Here is a 26695-nt window from a genome sequence, read left to right as displayed (position 1 = left end):
GGTAGCTGTCCAAAGATCAAACGACTCCTCGACTTTAAAAAATAGTTTGACTGTTAAAAATATTTATGTGATTGCAGTTAAGGCAATTTCCAGACCGACTTGAGAAGAACCAAATTTTCATTTGCAGTCAATTTTCCACTATACAGGGTGTAAGCGGGACGCTCCCAAACGTCGCAAACAGGTGATGGTAAAAAACGTGTATTATTTAAAAAAATTAAGAATTCAATGTTTATTTTAAGTAATAGGTAATAGTTGTATTCTAATGCTGAATTTTAATATAGCATGAATAATACAAACACAAAAACGATTAAAATTATAAAAACATAAACAATTTGTGGCGTTTTTCGGGAGCGTTCCGCTTACACCCTGTAGTTGATTAGTTTAATGACATACACTCTACACGTGTACGATTCAAGATCCCAATAAACAATAGAAAACCAAGTCAATTATATCGTGTCACGAAGTTACAAGTACGTTAATGTTACAGCTCCATTGGCCGTGTAGATGTCGTTGTAGTACAGGAGTACTATAAACACATCACCAACACTAGCACATCAAGCTACCCGAAACTCTTAAATGTCTTTACCACAATTTCAACTTTGTGGTTTTGTAAAAAAGTCGAAAACTCATTGAAGTTAATTCACTTATTGGTAGTATAGCTTCATGTCTAGCCAGCTGTACCTCCATAATATATCGTGTTCGGTTTATTGCAATGCGTTCGACCCCAATTCCATGGGACTCACATAAGTGGCGAAAAGTTTGTGTACTATTTACAGCCTAGTTGCGGCCCTTGAGTAAAATAAATATAACATACCATCACACCTTTCATTTCCCGATGGAATAGGCAGAGTTTGGTCAAAGTGGTACTCACTTTTTGAGAGCAATGGTAAGATCAACATAAATATATGATCACTTTTATTCTCTAAAGGGAAGAAGGAAGGTTGGAGAAAGGATTCCTTAATCGGCTCGTACTAAACCCATGGAAAGAGTCAATGTATTCCACTACAAGTATTGTCGTCGGCGGTTTTTCCGAACCGATACATTCTTCAAACCTTCAAGAAAAGAACGTATTCGTTTTTAAAAGACCGGCAATGCACCTGCGTCTCCTCTGGTGTAGCGGGTGTCCATGGGCTTCGCTGATCACTTTTCATCAGATGGCCCATCTGCTCGTTTGCCCCCTATTCCATAAAAAATGTAAATATTAACAATCTAAATAAACTGGTTTTATCTCGGCTTCATGCTGTCATCTATCATTGGTTCTCATGTTTCTATATCACACCTATTAAATAAAATACAGAGTATCACTCGCGAGTAACATACACCGACCAATAAAATCGATAGTGTTACGTCGATGATCGATCAGACTCTAATTTCGGAATTTGTCAGTTTTACAACGTATAGAGTGTAGCTATATTTTATCTATAATGGACGTGTACGCTCGCCTGTTGTTGTTTTTTGCACTCAATCATCTTTTGGTATGCTTTTTTTTTAAACTTGCATGGTGCATTTGTTATTTGTTAGTATAGGTTTTTTTTTGTATGGAATATTTTTGATACTCTTATGTTAGAAATTAATAATATGATGTTGAATTTTTAAAAGATTTTGTGACTAACTGTGACTGTGACTATAAAAATCAATGAATGCGTTTGGTAAATAGACACAAATAATAATTGTAATGAAAGCCAAATTATTTTGTTTAGTCCCATACATTGACTTGAAGTGAATTTACAAAGTATAGTTTTTGATTATTGGAAAATTTCGTATCTATGTAAACTTCCTATTTTTATTTATTTGTCTGTTTACAGTAAGCTTTCCTCAATACTAATAGGCGTATTGTTTACAGCTGGTATACAATGGCTAGTTCATAATAGGTAATGTCTATTACGCGGATTTGCGCCTGAATGGACATTATGCCATTGGAACGCAAATCTCTAATGAATGCAGAACCCATAACAATGCAAATATTGTTGGGCCGATTATAATTACTGATTCAATTCAACTATTAAGATTGTAAAGAAAATATTTATTTAAATAACAGCTTCAGGTGGAAACTTTAGTTGTAGAATTGTTTTAATGTATGCAAAATGATAGCTACGCAGAACTTGGAATTGGTATAGTTCGTGTTATTATTTTGTCTATGCTATTTAGATAGCTGTGAAATAAATTATTGTAAGAATTTAGTGTTCTGTGGTACCCAGCCGTCGCAGAAGATACTCATATACGTCATACGATGCCCGTATTGTAAGTGCGGGTGTGTGGACGGTAAGCACGATTAGCTCACCAACCAACTAGAACTAGATCTGTCCGTACGGCGCGTCGTGTTCCACGCCCGCCTCAAAGAGCCATCAGACCAGTATGGCATCAGTAGGGCTGATGCCTGACCCAGAACTGCGGACTACCTAGTGTGTTACCGGGACTCCAGCTCGAAGAGCACAAGTAGGAACGGGGTGGTTTTTAGTCAGTAAAAATGTGACACTCTCTTTCCTCTCACCTCTCACATAAAAGTGTTCTGTGATTCTTCATTTAAGCTATACCTCGGGTATTGGAGACATACGGGAGAACGATAACTGTCTTCTATCTCCATTTTCTCGCAGCCCATGAAGAAGTGTTCTTCTTTTATTCTTATTAGTTCATCTGTTTGTAGATATCTACCTGGATTTCTAATAAATTTTCTTTTACTTACAGGTCGACAGTACGCAAGCGTTGACATACAAACTAAACGACGGGTACGAAATACCAGCGATCGCCCTCGGGACTAGCCTGGGGCATTTAGCTGATGTAAGTACCAGAGAGCAGTACATAATTGCTTTTTAGTAGTGCTTGTGAGGTTCGAACACGAGAACAAAATAAGGAGGTTATTTGAGCTGTACTTATCAATTATAGGTGTGAAATGAACTCGAATGGATTCAAACATTTTTGACTTTTTGACTTAGGGTCTGCAATGATTATTATCATATTATAATGAATATTATCATTTTTCTGAAGATAAAAGATAAATTACCTTTTACAATGTATAGATGAAACCGACTGCATGATAGAAAGGAAATCACTGCCAATCCTTAGAGGCATAACCGTCATAACATTATGGTAATATCCAAAGCAAACACTACGCAAATTAAGTTACAGGATTCACTCGCAAAATGTTGTTTGTCAATTTCATTTTGTATAGAAAACAGTGTTACAGTGTTACCGTTTAATCTTAATGCGATCTCAGGAATAGAGCACTCACAACAGGATTGGGTTGGGGAAAGCTGATTAAGATAGAGTTCCATCTATCCTGTCAAAGCCTTTAGTCAAATGCAGCTGAGAACATACGCTTCGCTTCATTATGTAGGTGTGGCTCGATGTACGTACGTGGTACGTGTGTATTGAAACTTTGAAATACAAGGATTATTTACTAAACTACCGCTTGCCTGTAACTTTGCTTGCGGGGGATACTGGGTTATGTTACGGTGTTATTGCAGCTGTTTATTTGTTGTGACTGTCACTCAATGTATTCTCTGAAAGGAAATAGTCACTTGTACTTCTGTAGTATATACAACGTGTAACAAAATACCCATATACATCAAGAAGCCCTGATGAATACAGGTTGATTAGAGTCTCTACACGAAGTTTCAGCTTAAAATACGATTTAAAAAATGTTTGTACCAAATACTTGGTATCACATGTTTCTTGATTTTGAATCATACAAACATGTCACAACACTACAGGGATCACTCGCGAATATTACGAAACATTTCTTCTGTCAATCTGATCGCCTAGTACCTGTCTATCTAATTTTGAATCACGCGGCGGCGCGATTTGAAAAATTCATAACTTGGTACCATGAAAACATGAGTTTAAAAAACCCTTACCGTATCGTTTGTTATGTTATCTAGAAGCCGTGCAATTGATATGTATACCCCCTTTTTCTTACACGTTGTATATGTACGTTGAGGTATCTCATAGAAGAAAACCAATTGAATTCGAATTTTACTGGAAAATGGACCAAATAATCTTCAATAATATAAAAATAAGTCAGGTTTTCCTTCCTGAGGCTCTATAACTCCAGAACGCACGAACCGATTTCCACGGTTTTGCATTTGTTAGAAAAGCCCCGGGCTCTGTCAGGTGTATAGCAAAGAAAATGCAGAAAAAATTTCAAGAGAAAAGCAGGAAAACAGGGAAAATCATTGGTGGCGAAACGGAGTTCTGTCTAAATACTTTTCTACGTGGACGAAGTTACGGGTAGAAGCTGTTTCTATAAATAAAATATCCCTACATGTAAACATATTTCGAAAATTCTCGAACATGTTTTGTCGATATGTTGCCAACGGACCTTATAGTGATGTTCCTTGTTCGTAGGGAACACGGGTGTTGCCGGTAAACCACTCTTTGGCTCGAGCAGTACAATGGGCGCTGGAGGCCGGGTACCGACATATCGACACTGCTTCCCTCTACCGAGTCGAGGACGAAGTCGGCCTCGGTGTACGAAATTTCATAAACAAGGGCGAAGCTACAAGGCAAGATGTGTACATCACTACGAAGGTTTGTGTAAATATTTTGTTATATCATGTTATATTAAACATCAATTAGCTTTAATATTTTATTATAACTTACGTGAGACTTACCAAATTAATTATTATGCCATCGGCTTATTCACGTAACTATTTGACGAGGAACTCGATTAGTTTCAAGTCATGCTAGAGGCTGATATTCATGAGCAGCATTCCACGATACACGACGCCACGAAGTAGCAGCGCGACAATCGCTGCATCGTGTTACGTGAGTAAGCCAATAACATAATTATTAATTTAGCTTTTATATCTTCGAAAATAATTTATTGTGCGAGATTTGAACTATGTTTATAGCTAGAGTATTTGAATAGTAATTAGGTCCACTGATGTCTGATTGTATTGTTTGAGATTGAAATACTTCCTACTAATATTAGAAATGCGAAAATTTATAAGTATGGATGTTTGTAACTCAATTACGCCAAAGCTACTAAAGGGATCGGGATAAAATTTGGAATAGATATAGATTATGATCTGGAATAACGCATAGGCTACTTTTTATAATAGGAAAACGCAGGCAAAGCCGCTGACATAAGCTAGTATGATAAAATTTGCAAACGTCCTACACAAAACCCAAAATTATTCGCCCAAGTTTAACTCGATTGTAAACGGCAGTAAATATTCAACATATTCTAAAACTAAACTAAAAATAAACCTTTTTTCCATATCACACGTGTAGAACTAAAGGTCAAATCGAGAATATTAAAGTAAAAGGATAAATATCGATACAGGGTGAATGTAGCCTCACATTCTCTTAGCTTAGAGGTTGTGGTAGCAAACATATTAGAGCAAAGTTATTCCATATATTATTACTTTAGTATCTAGTGAAAGGAGGCTAGACGTGTATGTCACTACGAAAATGAGTTTCGTAGTACATTATTAATGGTATCTACGTGGCTTAGAATACACTCCCCGCTATAATAGACCACTTTTGTTAGTGATTTCTGACTGCATTAAGGGCTCGAATATATCTAAGTGCATGGTACGTGAACAGTATATTGTGGAGTTTGGACACGCTTTATATTTATGATCGAAGTTCTTATACAATTTAAAATTATTTTCTTGCTTTATGTCTGGCAAATGTAGTGGAAGAAATGATTGATTGTTATTTTTGTTCTTTTTTAAGGTCTGAAAGCTAGGTTTGTAAACTATAGGCCTATATAACCCGATATATAACCTATGTAGTCTATATAATCTCGGGTTCGATTCCCGGGTAGGGCAAAGTACTGCTGCTATTATCAGTTTTTCGAAAATTTCTCCGAAATGTGCTCGGTATATAACTACCGTAGGAATTACAATATAAATTGTTAAGAGTAGGTGTACATTGTACAAAAGTGGGTATCTACATTGTACAGTGACATTACGCGCTATAATGTACACCTCTACCTACCACTTTGGGGATAAAGGGCGTAACAATATACAGTCTATATAACCTATATATTATTCCACAAAGCCCAAGCAGCTTCTAGTTCAAAAGCAATTATATCATTTACAACCAAACTAAATATTTATGATGACTAATTTACATTTCGTTGTTATTTTGATAACCTTTGTTTCGGCCTAAAATAACTTCTAACTATAACAAAATAAACCCTCTTTGATAACAGTATTTGGACAGTACTTCAGAGGCAACAAAACTTTGGTTTTGGTAATTATGAAAATCCTGGCTGCTTAGTTATTAGGCAGGTAGTGTATAATTAATTGTTTTGTTCCAAGTTGTGGAACGACGCCCACGAACGCAACGAGGTGTTGCCAGCCCTACTGAAGAGTCTCGAAGAACTTCAGATGAACTACGTTGACTTATACTTGATGCACTACCCCATGGGATACAGGGTATGTGACTTATGGTTTTCTAATTAACACATTTACTATTTTTTTTTACTATATTTTGTAAGTATTTGACGAGTAACTCGACAAGTTTCAAGCCATGCTGGAGGCTCATATTCATGAGCAGCATTCCACGACACGAGATGCGGCGATTGTCGCGCTGCGTTACTGCTTTAAGGTGCTCCCACACAGCAGTTATATAACGTTATACAACATTGTGTAACATTTATAACAGCATGTAACATACTCTACAACCACTGTTATAATTTGTTTAAACACAAATGTTATTGTGTTGTATAACGTTATATAACCGCTGTGTGGGAGCACCGTTATAGTATTAGCTGGTAAACGTTTACGGGACGACGTTTATGGGAGCAATCGCCGCGGTCCAAGGACACCCGAAACATCAGAGGCGTTACAAGTGCGTTGGCGGCCTTTTGGGGGTTAGGAATTTAAGATTTTTTGGGGATTGGGAAGGGGGTCAATTGGGTAACCTCATTCATATAACGAAACACAATGCAGCGTTGTTTCGATTCGGTTTTCTGCGAGGTTGTGGTATTACTCCGGTCGAGCCGGCCCATTCGAACCGAAGCATGGCTCTCCCACACTTATTTTTAAATGATGTTTTATACATTATAAATATTGTTATTTTGACACGTATGAAACTGTAGTTAATTTTATAATTTTAATTAAACAAATGACGTCACGCCACTATTTGCTACAATAACGTTTTGATTTAAAATCGAGTAGTAAAGTATCATTAACAATTGATTAGTGCCTAACTGGTAGAATTAAGCATTATAGCATAAGCACTCACAATTAACAGTAACTAGTGGTTATTAAGTGCACAAAATTGGTACACAATTGACTAATTAATGTAATGTATAAATTTAACTTTTGCCAAACTGTTCCGTGCGTGTATCTGAATAGGGAAGCAAACTAACTAACTAGTCGCCAATTAACTATTTAACGTTTGTGGTTACAACATAATAATAATATGGTAGTGATTTTATGAAAAGGTGAGCAGAGGTGTAGTTAAATTGTAGGCAATCCTTGAACTCGGTGTAGTAATTAATTTTAAATGAAAATTAAGATAGTAATCGTTCAAATACCTATTATATGCATTATTATTTTTATGTAACCTTAACGTGCAAATAAATATTTTGAGTTTGAGTTTGATGCATTGACTACAACAGTTACATGGTCTAGAATGCAACTACCAATCAAGGAGTCTTAAGTTCAATTCCAGGGTCGTGTGGAATTAATTATTATGTTATCGGCTTACTCACGTAATGTTTTGACGAGGAACTCGACTAGTTTCAAGCCATGCTAGAGGCTCATATTCATGAGCAGCATTCCGCGACAGCAGCATGTCGTGTGGAATGTCTTTGGATTTTTGCTAAGAATATGGTAGCTTACTAATAATATGTCTCACAGCATTTCGGTAGCATTTTTAATAAAACTGGAAACATGTGCATCCATAAATCTTTCCGTAAAAAACAAAACCTAAGTTGTCTATTTACCAAATCAATTTTAAGCCAAGAAAAAAAAAGCAAGAAAGATTATCTTAAAGCGAAGGTGAGCAGTTCGCTCCGTACCACACGTACAAGGAAAACTAATTTCGTGTTTGCACAGCTTCGCAACGTAAACAATCCCTTGGAACGCATTAAACTTTACAAGACTCTATTTGAGTACGCTCAAACACACACCGCCTCTTGGGAGTAGATGAGTAACAATGACATAGTATCAAGAACGGGGTAGGCAGAGGTGCATTGAAAATGTATTGTTGTAATTTGGAATGATCCTAGTTTTCGGCTGTTGTGTTATAGATGTCGTGGTGAGTAGAACGTTTAGTACGAGTTTGCTTTACGTTTAAATTATTTGAAATGAGAGCGCGTACAGCGCTCTGATTAGTGGGTTTATTCGAGCCGGCCAATCAGAGCCCCGAACACGCTGTCGTTTCGATTGCTTTAAACGTAAAGTAAACTCATACTAAGGGTACTGATGTCTATAAATTGAACACAATTGTAGAATTTAATTTTGAAAATCAGTGCATAACATAGCACCTTTTATATGTCAAAGCCTCAAACGCGTTAGCAGAGGTGACCATTTTAAAATTCTAATAGGAGTTAAGTCTAATAAAAGAGTTACACACTAATTTAGACGACGTGGTATTGCGTTGACTGCGTCGTTGGTTGAGTGGTTGCAAGTGCGACGGCCGGACAAGTTGTTTTTTCACATAAATGGTGAAAAGTAGGTGTATATTGTACAGTGGCATTACGTGCCATAATGTACGTACCGTAATGTGACACTCTGCCCCTTCGGGGATAAAGGGTGTGAAGTTGTAAAAAAGGCATTGCGTTGAGTTCTAATAACTTCACCCAACTATCCATCCTTCGCTGTCTATAGTAACTTAGACATATGACCTCTCAAAACTGAACTAACGAACCAGTGTTAACAGTAATACTACTACAAAATCATTTTGATAATAACATGCCGCTTGTGTTACTTGGAACACGAAATTCATGTACAGTCTGTTTTTAGAGGTCCAAGTCTCAATGGAATGTGTTCTATATTTAGTAAGCTTTACGGTCTAAATTACGTAGGCAATGACATTGTAGGAATCACAGTTTTGTGTTTATATTACTTTATTCACTGCGAGAGGAATGTAGATACAGAGGTTGGAAAGGCGCTTGATGAAGGTATGTGATTACTTGCATGTAGGTACATGTACTATGTGATTATGTGTACGGTAGAAAAGAAATGTTAAAATAATTTAATGAAGTTAATTACGCTTTTCTTATGAGCTGGTTGATGATTTAGGTGCTACAGATTCTATCATGCACTTATTTGAGGGTGGCATGAGTTTGTAAGAAAGTTTACATTGTATATGTACGCATCTACAAACACTTTTTTTAAAGGGAGAAAATCATCGAATGTCTTCTCCCGCCTTTGGCGAGGCGTGAAGGAGTGTCAGACTCTTGACTGACTAAAAACCACCCCGTTCCTACTCCTGCTTTCCAAGCGGAGCCCCGGTAAACCAGTTAGGTATTCCGCAGCATCTCCAAACCCTTAAAAGTAATGTTAACCAAACAATAAAAATAAAAGCAAATGAACTTGATAACAGAACATATATAGGTAACAAAGTTAACACTTTGAATGAAAATGCAATAACAATTTTGTTACTTATCAAGCAGTAACTGCGAAACTTGCCTTAAGGGGAAAGGGTCATAAGTTATGAGCTATAATGAACTTAGGTGATGGCTTGAAACAACATTTTAGAGTTGATTATTGTATAACATTAAACCAGAACCGTGCCGTTGCTTGTGTAGTTTGTAGAGGTATATGGGAACCTGGTTGTAAAATATCTTCAAGTGCTTTCGTAGTTGGTCGAATGGGCTAATTAAAACTGTGATACAATGTGCTATTTCTGTTTGTTTTTGCTTGTTTTTTGTGATTGCGTTTGATGAGCTGACGTTTTGAGTTTGCTTTCGAAATTAAGTGCTTTTGTAGTACAATGTACAATGCCTTTAATAAATTTATACCATACGCAGTACACAATTGAGATATATAATTATATACATGCTGTCTCCATCGATATGTCAGTACATAACGAATTCTATCTGTTGTTATGTGCTTGAATTGGGTAGTTACTTAACCCAGTCCTTAGCAATTGTTTTCGATACAAAATCGTCACTAAGGAATAGTTTAAGTAATCATTAAATGTCTCTAAATGCGGCAGTTAATCTTAAAACTACGCCTCTATGTATTCTTGTAAGGAATGAAAGGTATAAGTCATGTTGTGTAGCTAAAATAAATAAACAAGGAAATAGAAAATGTATTTCTATCCCACATTTTGCTCCGTAGCTGGGACTTCGTTTGCCGGAGTTTCTGCTTCTGTATGAAATTAGGAAATTCCTTAATACAATACGGAATCCCTCATCTCTGTTATCTTAGTAAATGTATAGAGTTACATATTTTTTTGAGGTTACATTTTAGTAGTAGTGACTAGGTACTAAATGTGTTGTTTGCAACTTTGTTTATACTAATATTCATCATTATTAACATCATCAGCCGGAAGACGTCCACTGCTGAACAAAGGCCTCCCCCTTAGTCCTCCACGTAGAACGACACTACCTAATATTATTTAAAAAAAGGTATAGGTACTAATATTACAAACAAATTATTTTACACACACATAATCAGCTAGAACGACCGCTTGTGGATCAAATATAGTTATGTGTAATAGTGGATCAAAGTAGATGTAAGCTTACGGGAATTGAAGCCGCGACACGTTGCACAGAAATAAAATGCTCAATCACTACTCCAAATGACAAATTTCAATCTACATACCGTTGTATGATTCACGTGCAAATGAATTTCACAATGCACGGTAAAATATGTATCACTATATGCTACCAAATTCCTAGTTTGGTGATCGCAATACGATATTATTAGAGCGGTCGATGCAGCTGCCTGTGTTCCAGATATAATCTAACTCCGACTCCGAACAGCCTTGACAGGCCAATCAATAGTCTACTTTCAAAATTTCCTCTTTCATTACGTAGTTTTAACTAATTAAGTATTTATTTTCTTTGTAAATAAACCTAGTAGTACCAATTAACCCAATCTGGTATTATTTTGTTATTAATATGGTTTGCATTTTTTTAAACGTTACCCCACACTAGGATTTTCTCCTGTGTCGTGGGTGCGTTGACAAATACACAAGTTCACATATACATGATAGCCAGACCCGAAACGACAATTTGTGGATTACACAAGGAATTGCTCCGTGTGGGAATCGAACCAGCCGGACAGCCAGTTGTCCAGCCATCGCGCTAACTGTGCTGAGTAATGCTACAGTAACATTCAAATGTTTTGTTAGTATAAACATGAACACATAAATATTTATTATAATCTGTAGCAACATAGGTTAAGGGCAGCCACCACAGCCTAAGTACACCTGCTACACGAATGATAATGTGGCATTTGGTCTTCCACTTCCTGGGCAAAACGTAGCGACTTTAGATCACTACTTCAGCCTAGTAGTCTGAGAAAAGTGTTACTTCTCCGGTCGAGCTGTCCCATTCAAGTTGTTATTTACAACATACGCTATAAGAATACCCAATGCATTCTCTGGTTGCCCATAAAATTAACATACCATCACGACTCTTATGCTTAAAATATGTAAGGTATATTACATTTAAAATCTACTTTTTACTAGATAAGTTATGAGTCCTATAAAAGTCTACTACTGCAGTAAAATAAAAAGGAAAAAGTATTCATGTGGGCAATACCTGTCTTTTTCTAGAGCTCTGATTGGTTCAGGTGACTGGGTGTCACGAGTGAATAGTTTTGCGTGATGAAAGTTGAAACAATAGACTGACGAATAGTGGCAGCACTGTCGTTTTGTGTCTTCTCTTCAGTATTTGCAGTTTTATGAATGAATCATGGCGTTTTATATGGTTGGAAAAAAGTAAGATATTTTAAAATCATTTACAATCGATGTATGTAATGTAATTGTAAGTCGATATACACTGAAAAACTTAGTTTGTATATTGAATTTATTTGTCTAAAAACTACTGCGAAAAGTGATACCGGTAACGAAACATTTGACCTAAGTATACAGGGGAGGGACTAAGAAGGACTTCTGGGAACCTCTCGGAAACTTTTTCTTCGTGTTTTCCTTTTAAAATGTTATGAACTTTTTTATCTTTACAACGATGTTTTCTCTACAACTTCTTACTACTAAAAGTGTTTATAAATAATGCTATTTATTATTCTTTAACTAAATGTGCAGTTATGCAAGAATTATGTTTTTAAATTTTCGACGTAAAAGCAGTTTTATAAAGTTTAACGTGTCTATGTGTGTGTGTGTGTGTGTGTGCGTTTATCTGTGGCAGCTACAAGGCTCTCAAAAAGCTAATAAACAACCCCTGTAATTTGTTTTAACAGACAATATATGACCGTCTCCTCGAACAGTGGATTAGGGGTTATCAATTTACCGTGTAAGGATAGACGCCTTTTCAAAATAAAATACAAAGGCATGAATACTTTTTTATTTAGTCTTTTACAAAATGGAAACCCAATTTGTGTTACTGAGGACTGCCTCGTTAGCCGAGTGGTTGCAAGTGCGACTGCCGGGCAAGGGGTCTCGGGTTCGATCCCGGGTCGGGCGAAGTATTACTGGGCTTTTTTTCGGCTTTTCGAAAATTTATATATTTATATGGCATGACGTGCCATAATGTGCACCTCTGCCTACCCCTTCGGGGATTAAAGGCGTGACGATATGAGAAATGCTCTAATGATTTTAATTTTCCTCCAATTGGTTAAGTATCATTATAAACAGCCTAGAGCTTCATTTCAAAGCTTCATTTCATGTTAGTCTGTAATTCTGACGAAATTCTCGTTGCAACGGGAATTTGGGAAGTTCGTTTATGTATTGCTGCTTAGCACGGAGCCTGGATTTATGTTCAGTATATGCTATTGAGTCTTCCGTCCATAATATGGTGAAAATTTGGGTATTTACATACTTGTATAAATACTACTACTAGTGGAAAAATGTAGGTTGGACGTTATTTTTGTAACTGTTTGCCTAAGCAAATTGCCTAATGCCTAAGCAATAATTAAGACAAAACGACGTAATATGACAAAAGATTAGTATTTTTCTAAAAACATAGCTTATCAAATATTTATTTTTCTGTGATTCCTTTCATTATAATCATCGTCGTCATAATTAGTCACACGACCTAAAGTCCTAAACATAGGCCTACCCCAAAGTTTTCTGGAAAAAATACAATTTAATAATTCACGGAATTAGAAACAATGAATTTATTCCAAAGGAATGGAGAAGATTGGAGGAGGCTTTTGTCTACCATTGCCAAAGAGACACATAAAAGAGGAGAAAAAGCACAATAATAACTTGGAGTAGAAGTTGTCATGTTTGTATAAAATAATTACTCCAAAAGCATAATATAGTACAGCAATGCATTTTACATAAATTTCATTAAACAAATATTTATATAACAAACCCAATTCTCTTGCGGACCGACCTGCTCATTTGCGGTCCTTTGTTAAGATAATGATGTCAGAAAATAATTATATCAGAAATACCTGAAAAGAGACGTCGAACCATTAAAGGTAGTTTATTCAGTCAAAAAGAAATTGTTTCCACTTTTCAATACAAAAAATGGTCATACTTTTATTTTAATTTGACGATAGACTGGTACTTCATCAAAGTCAAAGTCAAAGTCAAAGTCAAAACATTTATTTCAATTAATCCTAAATAAGGCACTTTTGAAACGTCAAATTGAATTGTCTGTCAGTCTGTCTGTCAGTGAAGCTAGGCGCTCGTTCCAAAGTGTAGCTTCGAATGGAGAAGAACGAGCAAGAAACTCCATCGTTACTCTTTTAAAAAAAGGTTTTTTACAATATCTCTAATACACTATTTATCTATTGTATATATATGTAGGAACAATGTAACTACCATACGTCAAAACTAACGGGACAATAAAACCAATTTGTAAAATAAAATAGCGGGTTATTTCAAACATAGTGCCCACATATGTACACTTACAATTTTGAAATAATGCTTCTATACAAATAAAAATAATACATAATTTAATCTTTCAAATCAAAAAATAACTGCTTGATACCACAGGATCCCTAGACTGCATTGGAATAAATTAGTACTTTAAGTTAACGTGTAACTAGTGATCGTATTTGAGCATTGTCTAGTGTGAGCGAGTGTCCAGTGGAGCCGGACCAACATGTTGCCACGCATTTTTATCTTCAATATAATCTGACAGTTTATAATATGCCTGTTTACACAGTTCACGCTTTATACAAGATTTAAATTTTTTCTCGTTCAGATTCAGTATGGTAGTTGGTAGTTTATTATAACATTTAACACAAAAACCCATGAAGGATTTCTGCACTTTGGACAATCGGAATTGCGGTATAGCCAACTTATTTTTACCTCTCGTATTAAAATTGTGTCTGTCGCTTCTTTTTTCAAACAATTGTTGATTTTTTCTTACGTACATAATATTTTCGTAAATGAATTGAGAAGGCACTGTAAGAATATTTATAGTTTTAAACAGTTCTCTCAAAGATTCGCGACGGGGCAAGTTATATATTGCTCGAATAGCTCGCTTTTGCAAAATAAAAATCACGTGTATAACATGTATGATGACGTCATAAGTTCATAGCAAAGTATAATGTTTGCAACTAGTTGTCGACAATGATTTAATTAACCAGGAAGGCGTATCGTAGGCACCTACATACATAAGTTTAGAAACCTTGTTGGAACTTAGCTCAACATACCTTATGAACTATGTGATAGAAACAATCAAGTTCCATGGTTTACTTACCTCCGTTTGACCTTAACCAAAGGCCAAGTACGGCCTATAAATGTCTCAAAGTTTTCAACTAATGATTAATAAAGTTCAGCCCAATTATTGTTGAAGTTTTCCCGATAATATTTTTCATTGCTAATTGATGGGGCTAATGACACTTTCAGGTCTAAATCTGTATTACCGTATATTTAATAGAAATCAGTTCTTTTGATTTATGTCCATTTTCCCCTTTGCTTTTTATGGAAGTTAATTACCTAATTAATAATGAATTAATGATTCAATATAATACACTCATTGATCCGATTTCTAAGCTATAATTGTACATTATTTTAGAGTAAAAAATACTAATATTTATGTGATCTAGGAAGCCAGTTAAAACGATTGACTGAATGGATAGATGACTAATTTTTATTTTAATGTCCGGTTTGTAGATTATTTTATTTTGTTACGGAATCAATCTATTTACTCCCCTCCAAAACTTTGATTCATTTTATCTAAGTATTATTGCCTTATATGAATAAATAAAAATATACGTGTCTAATATTTTTTCATTACCTAACTGACGTCTCTATTGTTAATTTGTCAGATTTTCCAATACAAAATGAAATGTTGTTAACCAATCAAACTGTCGCTATCCTGATATCTAAAAGCCATTCTACAAAGCACATACAAATGTCTCTCCCTTCCCACAATGCACTACTGACTACCTATTCGTGATTACCAGGCATTTGGTTCCCTTTATCATTACCAGAAACATGTAACACTTCCCCGTTTTAGCTCTGTACCCTTAGTACGAGTTAGCTTTACTTTTAACGAAAACGAAATAAAAACGTGTTAGGCGCTCTGATTGGTTGGTTCATTCGCGCCGGCCAATCAGACCGCCGAACGCGCTCTCGTTTCGGTTACTTTAAACGTAAAACAAACTCGTAGTAAGGGTACTGATCGTGAACACGTGGCTAGTTGAGGTGAAACTTACTCGAGTCTATGGCTAAACTTTGACGTCAGTTCTGTTAAATTGTAAACAATAATTAAATTATCGAACTTACTTAACTTTGATGTAGCGAAGTGGGTAAGTAATCCATCTACTTTGGCAAGTGTTATGTAAACAAACGTTGCTGCGAGATTTGGTTTCAGGCATTTGGGAGGTTTTAATTTAATTATAATATATTACATAAGTTTGTATATCTTCATAGTAAAATTGGTACAAAACTTCAAATCAAATCAAATCAAATCAAATCAAATCAGCTTTATTGTGGACCATAGGTATGCATTATAAATACAGATCTTAAATAATTAAAATTAGTTCAGCTATGTTCCGCCGTTGAGGCATACAATAATAAAATATACATCAGAATTAAAAAAAAAAACAATAAAATTATACATTATTAATATTCCAAATTATAAATAACATCCAAATTAAATGTCAAGCCTTATAAGTCGTAGTCTAGTCTAGTAGTAGTTTATTATTGCCTATTACATTCAGAAATTTATTTGTTAAACATAGGTACATACACACATAACAAAGGTCGTACGGATTAACAGAGCGCAATATTAAGTCAAATAAAGTAGGTATAACTATTGCAAAAAAAGAGCGTATTGTTTTTAAAAAAGGCCGGCAACGTACCTGTGGTGGTGGTGTCTGGTGTTGTCTCTGGGCAACGCTGCTCCTTTGCCCCCTATTCCATAAAAAAGTACAATTATCAGAACTTTTGTTACTGACCTAGATAGATAATTAATTAATTAATTAATTGATTTGTTTGTTAATTGTGTATTTTACAAATTACAAATCCTGCTCAAAGTTAAAAAAAAAACATTTCAACTGGTTGTTTTTTCAAAGTTAATGTAATGTAAGTCTATACCTATATTATGATACTTTCTTCTATTATTATTTTGTAGAAAGACGGTTCCATCAGTGACACAGATTACCTGACAACCTGGCAAGGCATGGAAGATATGATGATGATAAACCTGACCAGATCTATAGGAGTGTCGAACTTCAACATCACACAAATGCAAAGACTTTGGGATAACTCGAGGATAAAACCCGCTGTGCTGCAGATTGAGGTAACTACGATATTGTTTTTTATATGCAAACTAGCTGAGGTTGGCTACTTATTAGCACGGGATTCGTTCAAAAGATTGACTATGATCCATTTCTTAGCTTTTCATTTTAAGTCTGTTGTTTTTGCTTCTGTTGCTTTATTAAGTCTACTTTATTTAGCTCTTTGTTTAGTAAATGTACTATTGAAGAGATTTACTAGGCATTTGTTTTTTTCGAAAACAACTATTTTAAAATAAAAAGATATTCGCCCGAAATTTTAACTCAGTCGGTCCTTTGAAAGATAAAGTCTTTCTATAAGTATTAGTTTTTTAGACATAGGACCTGTTACAATTCTATTTTACGTGTATCTATAGATTTTTAGCTAAGCGAAGTTTTTTAAAAAAGAATTTATCACCACGTTTTCAAAGGTTAGCGTTTCGGTTTTATAAAAACGTTTTCTATTTTCGAACCATGTTTTTTAAATGAAAGTAATACAAAAAAGTATTTTCTATTTCAATAAAATATAAAATATTTAAACTTTAAAAGCAACAAGCGTCATGCTTCTTATCACGCGGATTGTAGTCATTATCACTTGCTTCCACTCGTTGACAGACGAGAGATGTTGGATATGCTTCTCCTGTTTGATATTTTACGTGGTAAGATTGACAGCGGCGAACTTTTGTCGTGCATAGAATTTTGCACACAAAGGTCTCGTACAAGACACACCCACTTGTTAAGTGTACCGTCACACCGGTCTAATTATGGGAGTAATGCTGTTATGACCCGACTACCTCGCTTGTACATAGACAAATTTGAAAGCTTGTCTAAGCTGTCATTTCGTAAATCACTTGTGGAGATGCTCACCGATTCGTTAATAGTACTGGTTTATTCACTTATTATTAGTTATTTAATTATTGTATTTAATTATTTTAATTATTATATTGTTATAAATTATATTGTTAGGTTACTTTTTTCCGCCACTTTCTAGTTTAATATAATGCATGCTGTGAAACTCTATTATTGGCTTAAGAACCTCATGTCACATATATACCATATCATGTACTTAGAAAGTAAGCTGTTGAGTTTCCTGTAAATAAATAAATAAATAAACTAACGTATTTGGCTATACGGTCCGTTGTTTCAAATTGTTTGTGGCGCTAAATTATTTTAATTAACCTAAACTGCGGTTTATCTTCTTTTGATTATTTAGCTATTTTCTTAACAAAAGTTCTAATATAGTTAAGATCGTACTCAGACTTATTTAATGGTCACTTAATCTAGCCCTAAACAATTGTATTCAATTCATAATATATAAAATAAAAATAAGTCGGGTTTTACTTCCTGACGCTATAACTCCAGAACGCACGAACGGATTCCGAAGGGACAAGAGACAAGCAAGAAAACAGGGAAAGTCATTGGTTACTTAAATAAATCATTACCATAAGTAATTGTCTATGAGTGCGGCAGTAAGTTATTGATTTGATAACAACGATCCATTGCAATGTGAAAGAAAGAGTTATAAACCAGCATTGCATTTATAATATTAAAGCAAGGATGCATTTAACACCCATCTATACTAATATTATAATCTATACTTACTAATATTATAAAGCTGAAGAGTTTGTTTGTGTGTTTGTTTGAACGCGCTAATCTCCAGAACTACTGGTCCGATTTGAATAATTCTTTTTGTATTGAATAGTGTATTTATCGAGGAAGGCTATAGGCTATAAAACATCACGCTATGACCAATAGGAGCCAAGCAGAGCGGGTGAAACCGCGCGGAAGTAGCTAGTGTTGTTATAGGCCTCATTTACATAAGACGAAATACAAATTTAAAAAATTGGTTAGTAGTTTAATAATGTCATAAAAGTACGACTTCTGAGCATACGTTGTTGGGATCAATACCCTTGTTGAGTAGAATATTATTGTGTTCTTTGCTCTCGAAGCTCACAGCAGTAGAATGAAGTCGGCATATGCGCTCGTTGTATGGCAATAAGCTGGGTTCTGGATGTCGGCCAAATAATATGACTGGCGAAAAGTGGATTAGCTTTGGACCCTACGCTCTTAAGAGAAAACCACAAGCTAGTAAGTGCTGTCGATCACGAAGCTAATATTGGATGTCGGAGTAGGAAAAGTATTATGTATTAATTTATTTTGGTTCAAAAATAACGTAGAAGTTAGAACACGGTTACATAATTTATTAATAAAAAATCACAGGTTACTCACGTACATTAATGGAGAATAGCTCTACTAGTTTCGAGTCACAGAGGGACTCTTTATCATAAGCAGCGTGCGCAGACGTGGCGACGTGGCGATTTTTAGTTAATTTAGTATCGCTCACCAGAGAATTAAACATAAATTAAATGCTTAAGATGTTTGACAATTTTGTCAGCAATGTCTAGAGGTGTCTAAACAGTAGGAAAACGGCTGTCCTACAGAGAACTTACATATTTGTGTACATACAAAATTCAGTAAACACAATTTTTTTATTATTGTGTATTGAAAATTGAATACTTTCATTTGACTAGGTAAACCCAACAATAACTCAAAATGAGCTGGTGGACTGGTGCCGTCGGCATGGTGTAGTGGTTATGGCATACAGTCCCTTCGGTGCCGTGCTTGGCCGCAAGAAGCATGGGCCGCAACCGAGAGCTGATCATCCATTGCTGCAAGGATTGGCACAGAAATATCACAAGACTGTGCCTCAGATACTGCTTAGATACTTGGTAAGTATATTTAGATTTTTTAATATTATAAGCCGGTAAACGAGCAAACCGATCACCTGATGGTAAGCAATCGCCGCTGCCCGTGGACACCCGAAACACCAGAGGCGTTACGACTAGGAGTGCGTCGCCGGCCTTTTGAGGGTTAGGAATTTAAGGGTTGTTGGGGAATCGGGGATCGGAAAGATTAGGATGGGGGGTAATTGAGCCTCCGGTAACCTCACCCACATAACAAAACACAATGCAAACGTTGTTTCACGTCGGTATTCTGTAAGGCCGTGGTGTCACTCCGCTCATTCGTGCCGAAGCATGGCTCTCTCACACATTTATAATATTAATTGCCAAACTCAGAGACATTCAATTGTTAGGTACTTAAACTATTCCTTAGTAACGATTTTGTATCGAAAACAATTGCTAAGGACTAGGTTAAGTGACCATTAAATGACACTGAGCGTGGTAGTAAGTGTGAAATCCCACCCAAAACATAAATGTGAAAGGCTGCCAAGTTCGATAATATTGGAATGCTTCGCCTATAAAAGAAGTGAGATCTAAATAAGTACCAAGTTCCATACACAGACCTCAGTTAAAAATGATATAACTTGGCAAGTTTTGTACATAGAAAGTAAAACAAACTTGGCAAGTTTTCACACATTTTGTTATAAACCTACTAAACGCAATGAGTCAAGTATATAATTTTCTATTAAAACTTGCCAAGTTATATCATTTTTAACTGAGGTCTGTGTATGGAACTTGGTACTTATTTAGATCTCACTTCTTTTATAGGCGAAGCATTCCAATATTATCGAACTTGGCAGCCTTTACATTTATGTTTTGGGTGGGATTTCATTTATTTTGTAAGGTTTATTTTCATTTTTTCTTATTTTACTTTACTAAATACAAACCTTCGTAACGAAATTTAGGTCGGTACGACCATTGGAAGATATAGATAATTTTTTGTTTTAGTTCCTTAGGGTATGAATTTACACCTTCATTATTTTTAAAACCGACTCACACTTGGCCATTTTCAGATTTTTTCCTTTACCTTGACCTAAAGACCTACCTCCATGCCAAATTTCAAGTCAATACGACCATTGGAAGTGGTCTAGGTTTTTGATGAGTGAGTCAGTCAGTGAGTGTATAGTAAAAAAGCGATTTTCTGTCGTCAATATCTCAAGACCTACAATAGGTACATTAATGAAATTTTGTATTTTAGATAAGTAAGTAGATCTCGACAGATACTAGAAATTTCATATGCGTAGATAAAATAGATTTTGAGTTATAGGTGGGTCGAACTTGGCCCGAAATGGTTCGTGTAATATAACCCACGGCCGGTGTGTCGGTTTTTTGCTCGAACTTGGCGGACACACTGCCGTGTGTCTAGATTTTATTTTCTATCTCAAAAACAATCGATATTATAGACATTCGACCTTAACATATCTAGATCTCGTAGGTAATATACACTTAGGTATCTATTCACACAGTGTTTGAACTGTTCCACTAGTGTCGTGTAGTTGTCGGTTGGTAATACATACAAAATACACGTGTAGGAACTAATCTAACGCTCACGACAATCGTGCCTTCCTCACTCTTGGCTGGAGTACAATTTTGCAGTAGATATATCTTGATGTAATCTACTAACTATATCGTTTAGTAGTATCTTGATAATGTTGTAACTGTAGTCCTTAGAGACATTTAATGATTACTTAAACTATACTTTAGTAACAAGAAATAATAAAAAAAAAATAATCAACTCGGTGCAAAAAGCTCAGTAACGATTTTGTTCCGAAAATAATTGTTAAGGACTGGGTTAAGTAACTATTAAATGAATCTAAGTACGGCGGTAAGTCGATCTTTACATCACATTATCATAGCATCATACATTTTAACCTCCGATGGGTAGGCAGAAGTACACTAAGGTACACTGGTGATGTAAAACCCAGTTTTCGTCAGTTATGTTAAGAGTTCCATGTAGATGGGGCCGATCTTGATGCTATAAGATGATATAAACTTCATCTATCATAATTCTAAATACCGAAATATATAAATAAATGTTTAACCAACTACAGTAGAACTCCAATTATCCGAATTAATGGGGACCGGGACCCATTCGGATAATCAAATATTCGGATAATCGGATTTTAAAAAAAAAATGCCATTGAAAAGAATAAGAGCTACGTTTTGATACTGCACTATTTTTTTATTGAATTAAATTGCTTGGGGAATTCAGTGTAGGCACAACGGCAAGTTAAGACAAGTCAAGTCAAGACTTGACGCGCAAACACTGGCTTTGCGGGGGGGGGGGAGAATAATAGCGCACTTAGACTTTTTTTGGACAATTTTTGTGATTCGGATAATCGGCGATTCGGATAGTCGGAGTTCGGATAATTGGAGTTCTACTGTATAGGGAATCGAACCTAAGACCCCATGCAACAGTCACACTTGCGACACGATGAACGAAGTACCAGATTTTTCATAACACAGCATAGGTAGTTCCTTAGTTTGACTTTATAATCTTTTAAGGCGTTAAACTACCGTATCGGCACTAAAGCTGCATTGAAAAAAGGTGTAATGTGCCAAGACCTCTTTCCGACCGATGTTGTTAACTCGTCTAAAGGCAACATTAAAGATACAGACGCTCATCAAGGTATACTAAAGTGTAAAAATTGTTCTATCAATTCTGAACTCTACTGTAAAGCAATAAGGTTGAAAATGTATTCAAGTAATCTAGCCAATTGGGATAGGTTTTATGAGCCAGCTGTCTATGCCTACCTACTATAAAATTACGGCCATATTTTTTATAACGATAAAACCTCAACATAAACTGCCAGTCTCGTTTTATATGTTTTTATTCGTTTATTAAAAATATGAATTTAAAATTCGAATTAAAAACATTGTACGTCAGGTGGTTTTGTGTTGAAGCAAAAATATTGTGGATTTAAAAAATAATGTTATTGGCTTTTCTTTTTTTATTGATGACGTTATTTCATTACTTTGCAAAAAAAAAAATTCAACATATTCAACTAACAAATAAAGAGAAAAATACTAGTTATAATTCAAAAAATAAATCTGTTCTAATCTCCTTGAAATAATATCTGTCATGAAAATATGACAGCATTTTAGATAAACCAGAATATTTCCTATCTCCAACGATGAAACAGTCTAAAACACAAATCAAATTGACATTGTGACACAATGACAGCTCTAATTCCCCCGATTCTTACCCTCTAATCGGCATACGAAATCCTTTTACCCCATTTACCGTTCCCTACTATCCCTTACCTTACCTTTGACGAGGTGACAGCTCCAAATACGTGTCAACAGCACTTTCAACTTGTTTAATTTAAACCCTAAAGTTGGATACCCCAATTGGCTTTGACTGGAAAATCGTATATATTTATTAAAGCGATTCGTTTGTGAAGTTATATCGCCTGTTTACACGGAGCGCGTAGGCGATTAGGGATTAAGTTTAGGGTTATTATAAATTGTATTGATAAGAGTTGTGTGAAAAAATACTATGATAGTATGCAGTATTGACATGTTCCCTTATTGTATTCGAACGTAGTTTTAATTTGACTGTTCGACTAAATAATTATACCTCCAAAGATTGTGCTATGCCACGTTGCTGTGCATGCGTTTGGCTTATACCAATCATATTCATTAGTACACATAGTTTAGCACCGGTGGGAGCACTAGCTAGGCTATATTTTATATATTGCATAATGAGCTGCGCATCTTCCTCGCACTACTGCATAGTTTAGTATCAGTGCAAACGATCACATAGTTTCACAACTTAGGTATTACAACTTCGTAGTATTACTATATAATACATCTCAGTACACATAAAGCGCCCTAATACGCAAGCTTATTCAATTTGTCTTCACTGGAAGAATGTCGGGTTGAGTTGAACAATCAGTTAACAGTTTATTTTTTTTAGTAAAGTTAATGTTTAGAAAAAAAAAACCATTAAAACTTTCTGCAACGATTTTGTTTTTCTTCTCTCTTCTTTTTACTTTTACCTTACAAACGAACAAGGAAGTCAACTTTCCGCCTCAAAAATAGTGTGTTTCAAAAGATTACAATGTAATAAATCATAATTTTATAGCTTGTTTGAATGGACGCGTTTATCTAGAACAAAGTTCCCATCTTCCCTTGATGGTAGTTTTCGCTTTTTACGGCAATTTAGTTTCTTTCAACAGACTTAAACGTTTGAACTAAACGAATAAATGTCTACTCTCGTCTTCAAATTACTTAAGGTTTTTCATTGTTGAACTATAATATCTTAAGACTCTTATTTATTCTGATTGTTGTAAAAGAAACTTTTATTTGCAAAGTCATGATTTTAAGAGCAATCTAGGACTGGATTAGATATCTATTTTTAAATTTATTCTCAGTTGGACTTTTTAAAGGGAGACAGTCTTCCAATGACTTCTCCCGCTTTGGGTGAGGCGAAAGGGAGTATGTTACTTACTCTTACTGACTAAAAATTACCCAGTTCCTACTCCTGCTTTTCGAGCCGGAGCCCCTAGCAAGATAGACCACAGCGCCGGGATTCAGTAGTAATAGATTGATATTTGCTGACTTTTAAAAATGCACTATAATGGCAAATGTTATGCAAAAAATGGGTTCTTAGGATTTGCAGACAAATCTATCATAAAATGTGTGAGTTTGTGTCAGTTTTATATGCTAAAAATATTTTTAATATTTACAGCTGGATCGCGACATTGTGGCCATACCTCGGTCGACAAACAAGCAGCGCATCAGACAAAACTTAGACATCCTAGACTTCAGCCTAACCCCAGAAGAGGTACAAGAGTTGTCAAATTTCAACGTCAACTACCGACTTAGAACTCCAGCGAAATGGTACGACCATCCATATTTTCCGTTTGAGAAAAAGAACCTTACTAAGGCGGAAATTGAGTACATTATTGAACACAGCAAAGAAGATTGATATAAATAAAGTTTTCATTTTATAAAAATAAAACAAAAATGTATTGTTTTCGCAAAAGCCTTTTTAAAACGATTTTTTATTGAGTTATCAAAAAAAGTGTTTGACAATTTACTTCAATTTATTTTTTATAAAAAAAAATCTATATACATATAATAAAATCGTAGAAAAGTGCTGTCTGTACATTGAAAATAAAAATAAAAAAAATAGCAGGGGTTATTGTTATGTCGATGTCGAACCCAAAAATGTAATTAACTTTTTTTTTGTCTGTTTGTCTGTTTGTCTGTTTGTCTGTTCGTCTGTGCGCGCTAATCTCAGAAACGGCTGATCCGAGTTGGATGCGGTTTTCACGAATATATTGTGGGATGCTTAAATTTACATTTAGTGTTTGTTTCATGTCAATCGGTTCATAAATAAAAAAGTTATGTCAAATTAAAGAATCACGTCGAACATTCTATGCTTATACCATTAATCTCCGCAACTATTTGACGGATTTGGTTGAAATTTGGTACAGATATAGTTTAGAACCTTAGAAAGGACATAGATATATTTTTATTTCAAAAATCAAAAAATAAAAATAAGAAATAAATTATTTATAAATAATTCTATGTCGATCGTTACACGACTTCGGTTCATGTTATTGTTTTAATTTATCGAAAAAAAGTAAATAAATAGTAAAAAGGTATGAAAAAAATAATATCAATATAATAAAACATTTAGTACAAAGAAAATGCTCTAACGGAGTATAGATAATTCTATGTCGATCGTTACACGACTTCGGTTCATGTTATTGTTTTAATTCATCGAAAAAAGTAAATAAATAGTAAAAAGGTATGAAAAAAATAATATCAATATAATTAAACTTTTAGTACAAAGAAAATGCCCGAACGGAGTATAAATAAATAATCCAAGTTGTCTTTCGATTTCGGATCGAAATAGATCGCGCTATGGTTTCGTTACATTCATTTGGTTGGGTATCGGCCGAGCGCTTCGGTACTATCGTAGAAAAAGTGTATTATCAGTCGTATGATTATTTGTCTGTAGTGGTCCTGCTGTTTCGTATATTCTAAATTGGTTTCGTTGTATTTGTCAATTAATAAGTTTATTTGTTGGGTTTTCCTGGTTTTTTGGTTAAACTATTTAACGTAGGTTTAGTTTGATATCGATTATTAGTAGTTACTGTAGTTAGTTTTTTTAATAAAATTGTAAGTCTAATTTTTTTTTAATTAGATTAGATTTAAGTCGTTTCTTTTAAATTATTTAGTTTAAGCTTGGTTATTATAGCATAGAGGATAGGTTGTAATATAGTTTCTTTTTTAATTGTTATAAATTCGTAATTCGTAGCTTTCTTTAGTTTTAAGTTAGTTTAAGTCCGTTTTTAAACTATTTTTTCAATGCCCTAAGTGAGTATACATCTATTAAATTCAAACGCAGAGCTCATTATGTTGATTTTTGAAGAGTTCCCTGGAATATCTTCCACATCTCATTTTTGAAGAGATCCCGCGAGATCGGGAACTATGTGGTTAAAACCAAAAATTTGCCGGAAGTCACTATTCCACGCGAACGAAGTCGCGGGCAAAAGCTAGTCGATAATAAAATACTGGAATTGCTTTCACATATTTTATGTTTTATTTTCCTACACAAAAACTCGACATGTTTGGCAAAGACTATTTTGATGAATGTGACAAGGTATTAAAGTATTCTTTAAAATAACAATTTTCCTCCTTCTATCCTTATTACCACTGACAAACGGTGAAAGAAAACATTGTAAGGAAACCTGGGCTTATAATTTCTAATTACAAGTTTCAAATCGCCAACCTGCATTAAGCAAGCGTGGTGTTTAATACTCAAACCTTCTTCGTGCGAGAAGAGGGTTTGGTCAGCAGTGGCCACGTATAGGCGTAATTTATAAGTTTACTAAAAATATGACATTCTAGCTTTTTCTTCCAAAGATGAAATGAAATAAAGGCTACTGTTTTATAAAGTCCTTTATTTAACATCCTTATAATTTATTACTTTCCCTTTTATCAGGGAAACCACTTCCAAGCACAAAGTTCAGTAATAATCTAATTTGATTCATTTCTAATAGGAACTTTGTAAGCTCTTTGTTTTTTGTTCTTTATGTTTTTATTTGGTAAAATAACTCTCCAAATATTATTTATTATACTCTCATTGTTGAACCTTTTACTTTGTAAGTACTTACTTATTTAATTTTTATTAAAGACTAACTTCTGCCAGTGGCTTGCCGT

At 34.9% G+C, this 26695-nt stretch overlaps 1 protein-coding gene across 1 annotated transcript; it reads left to right on the top strand.

Annotated features, from left to right (window-relative positions):
• The first annotated feature begins 1312 nt into the window (after positions 1–1312).
• LOC118264734 (aldo-keto reductase AKR2E4-like) lies at positions 1313–24593 on the top strand. Its single transcript, XM_035577343.2, has 7 exons — positions 1313–1475; positions 2686–2778; positions 4345–4527; positions 6270–6386; positions 16634–16801; positions 19307–19504; positions 24210–24593. Exons 1-7 carry the CDS (start codon positions 1425–1427, stop codon positions 24447–24449), a joined length of 1050 nt encoding a protein of 349 aa, XP_035433236.2. The 5' UTR covers positions 1313–1424; the 3' UTR covers positions 24450–24593.
• Positions 24594–26695: the final 2102 nt, after the last annotated feature.

The sequence above is a fragment of the Spodoptera frugiperda genome, chromosome 26 (genome assembly GCF_023101765.2).
Source record: "Spodoptera frugiperda isolate SF20-4 chromosome 26, AGI-APGP_CSIRO_Sfru_2.0, whole genome shotgun sequence".
NCBI classification, from domain to species: domain Eukaryota; kingdom Metazoa; phylum Arthropoda; class Insecta; order Lepidoptera; family Noctuidae; genus Spodoptera; species Spodoptera frugiperda.
Note: the sequence above shows the minus strand (reverse complement) of the source record. Positions and strands in the feature narration are given on the sequence as shown.

Excerpts from the sequence above, each read along its gene's own strand:
- LOC118264734 (XM_035577343.2), top strand. The coding sequence starts at position 1,425 with ATGGACGTGTACGCTCGCCTGTTGTTGTTTTTTGCACTCAATCATCTT. Across the intron at positions 2,779-4,344 it reads GCCTGGGGCATTTAGCTGAT|GGAACACGGGTGTTGCCGGT; the intron begins GTAAGTACCAGA and ends CCTTGTTCGTAG. Across the intron at positions 4,528-6,269 it reads ATGTGTACATCACTACGAAG|TTGTGGAACGACGCCCACGA; the intron begins GTTTGTGTAAAT and ends TTTTGTTCCAAG.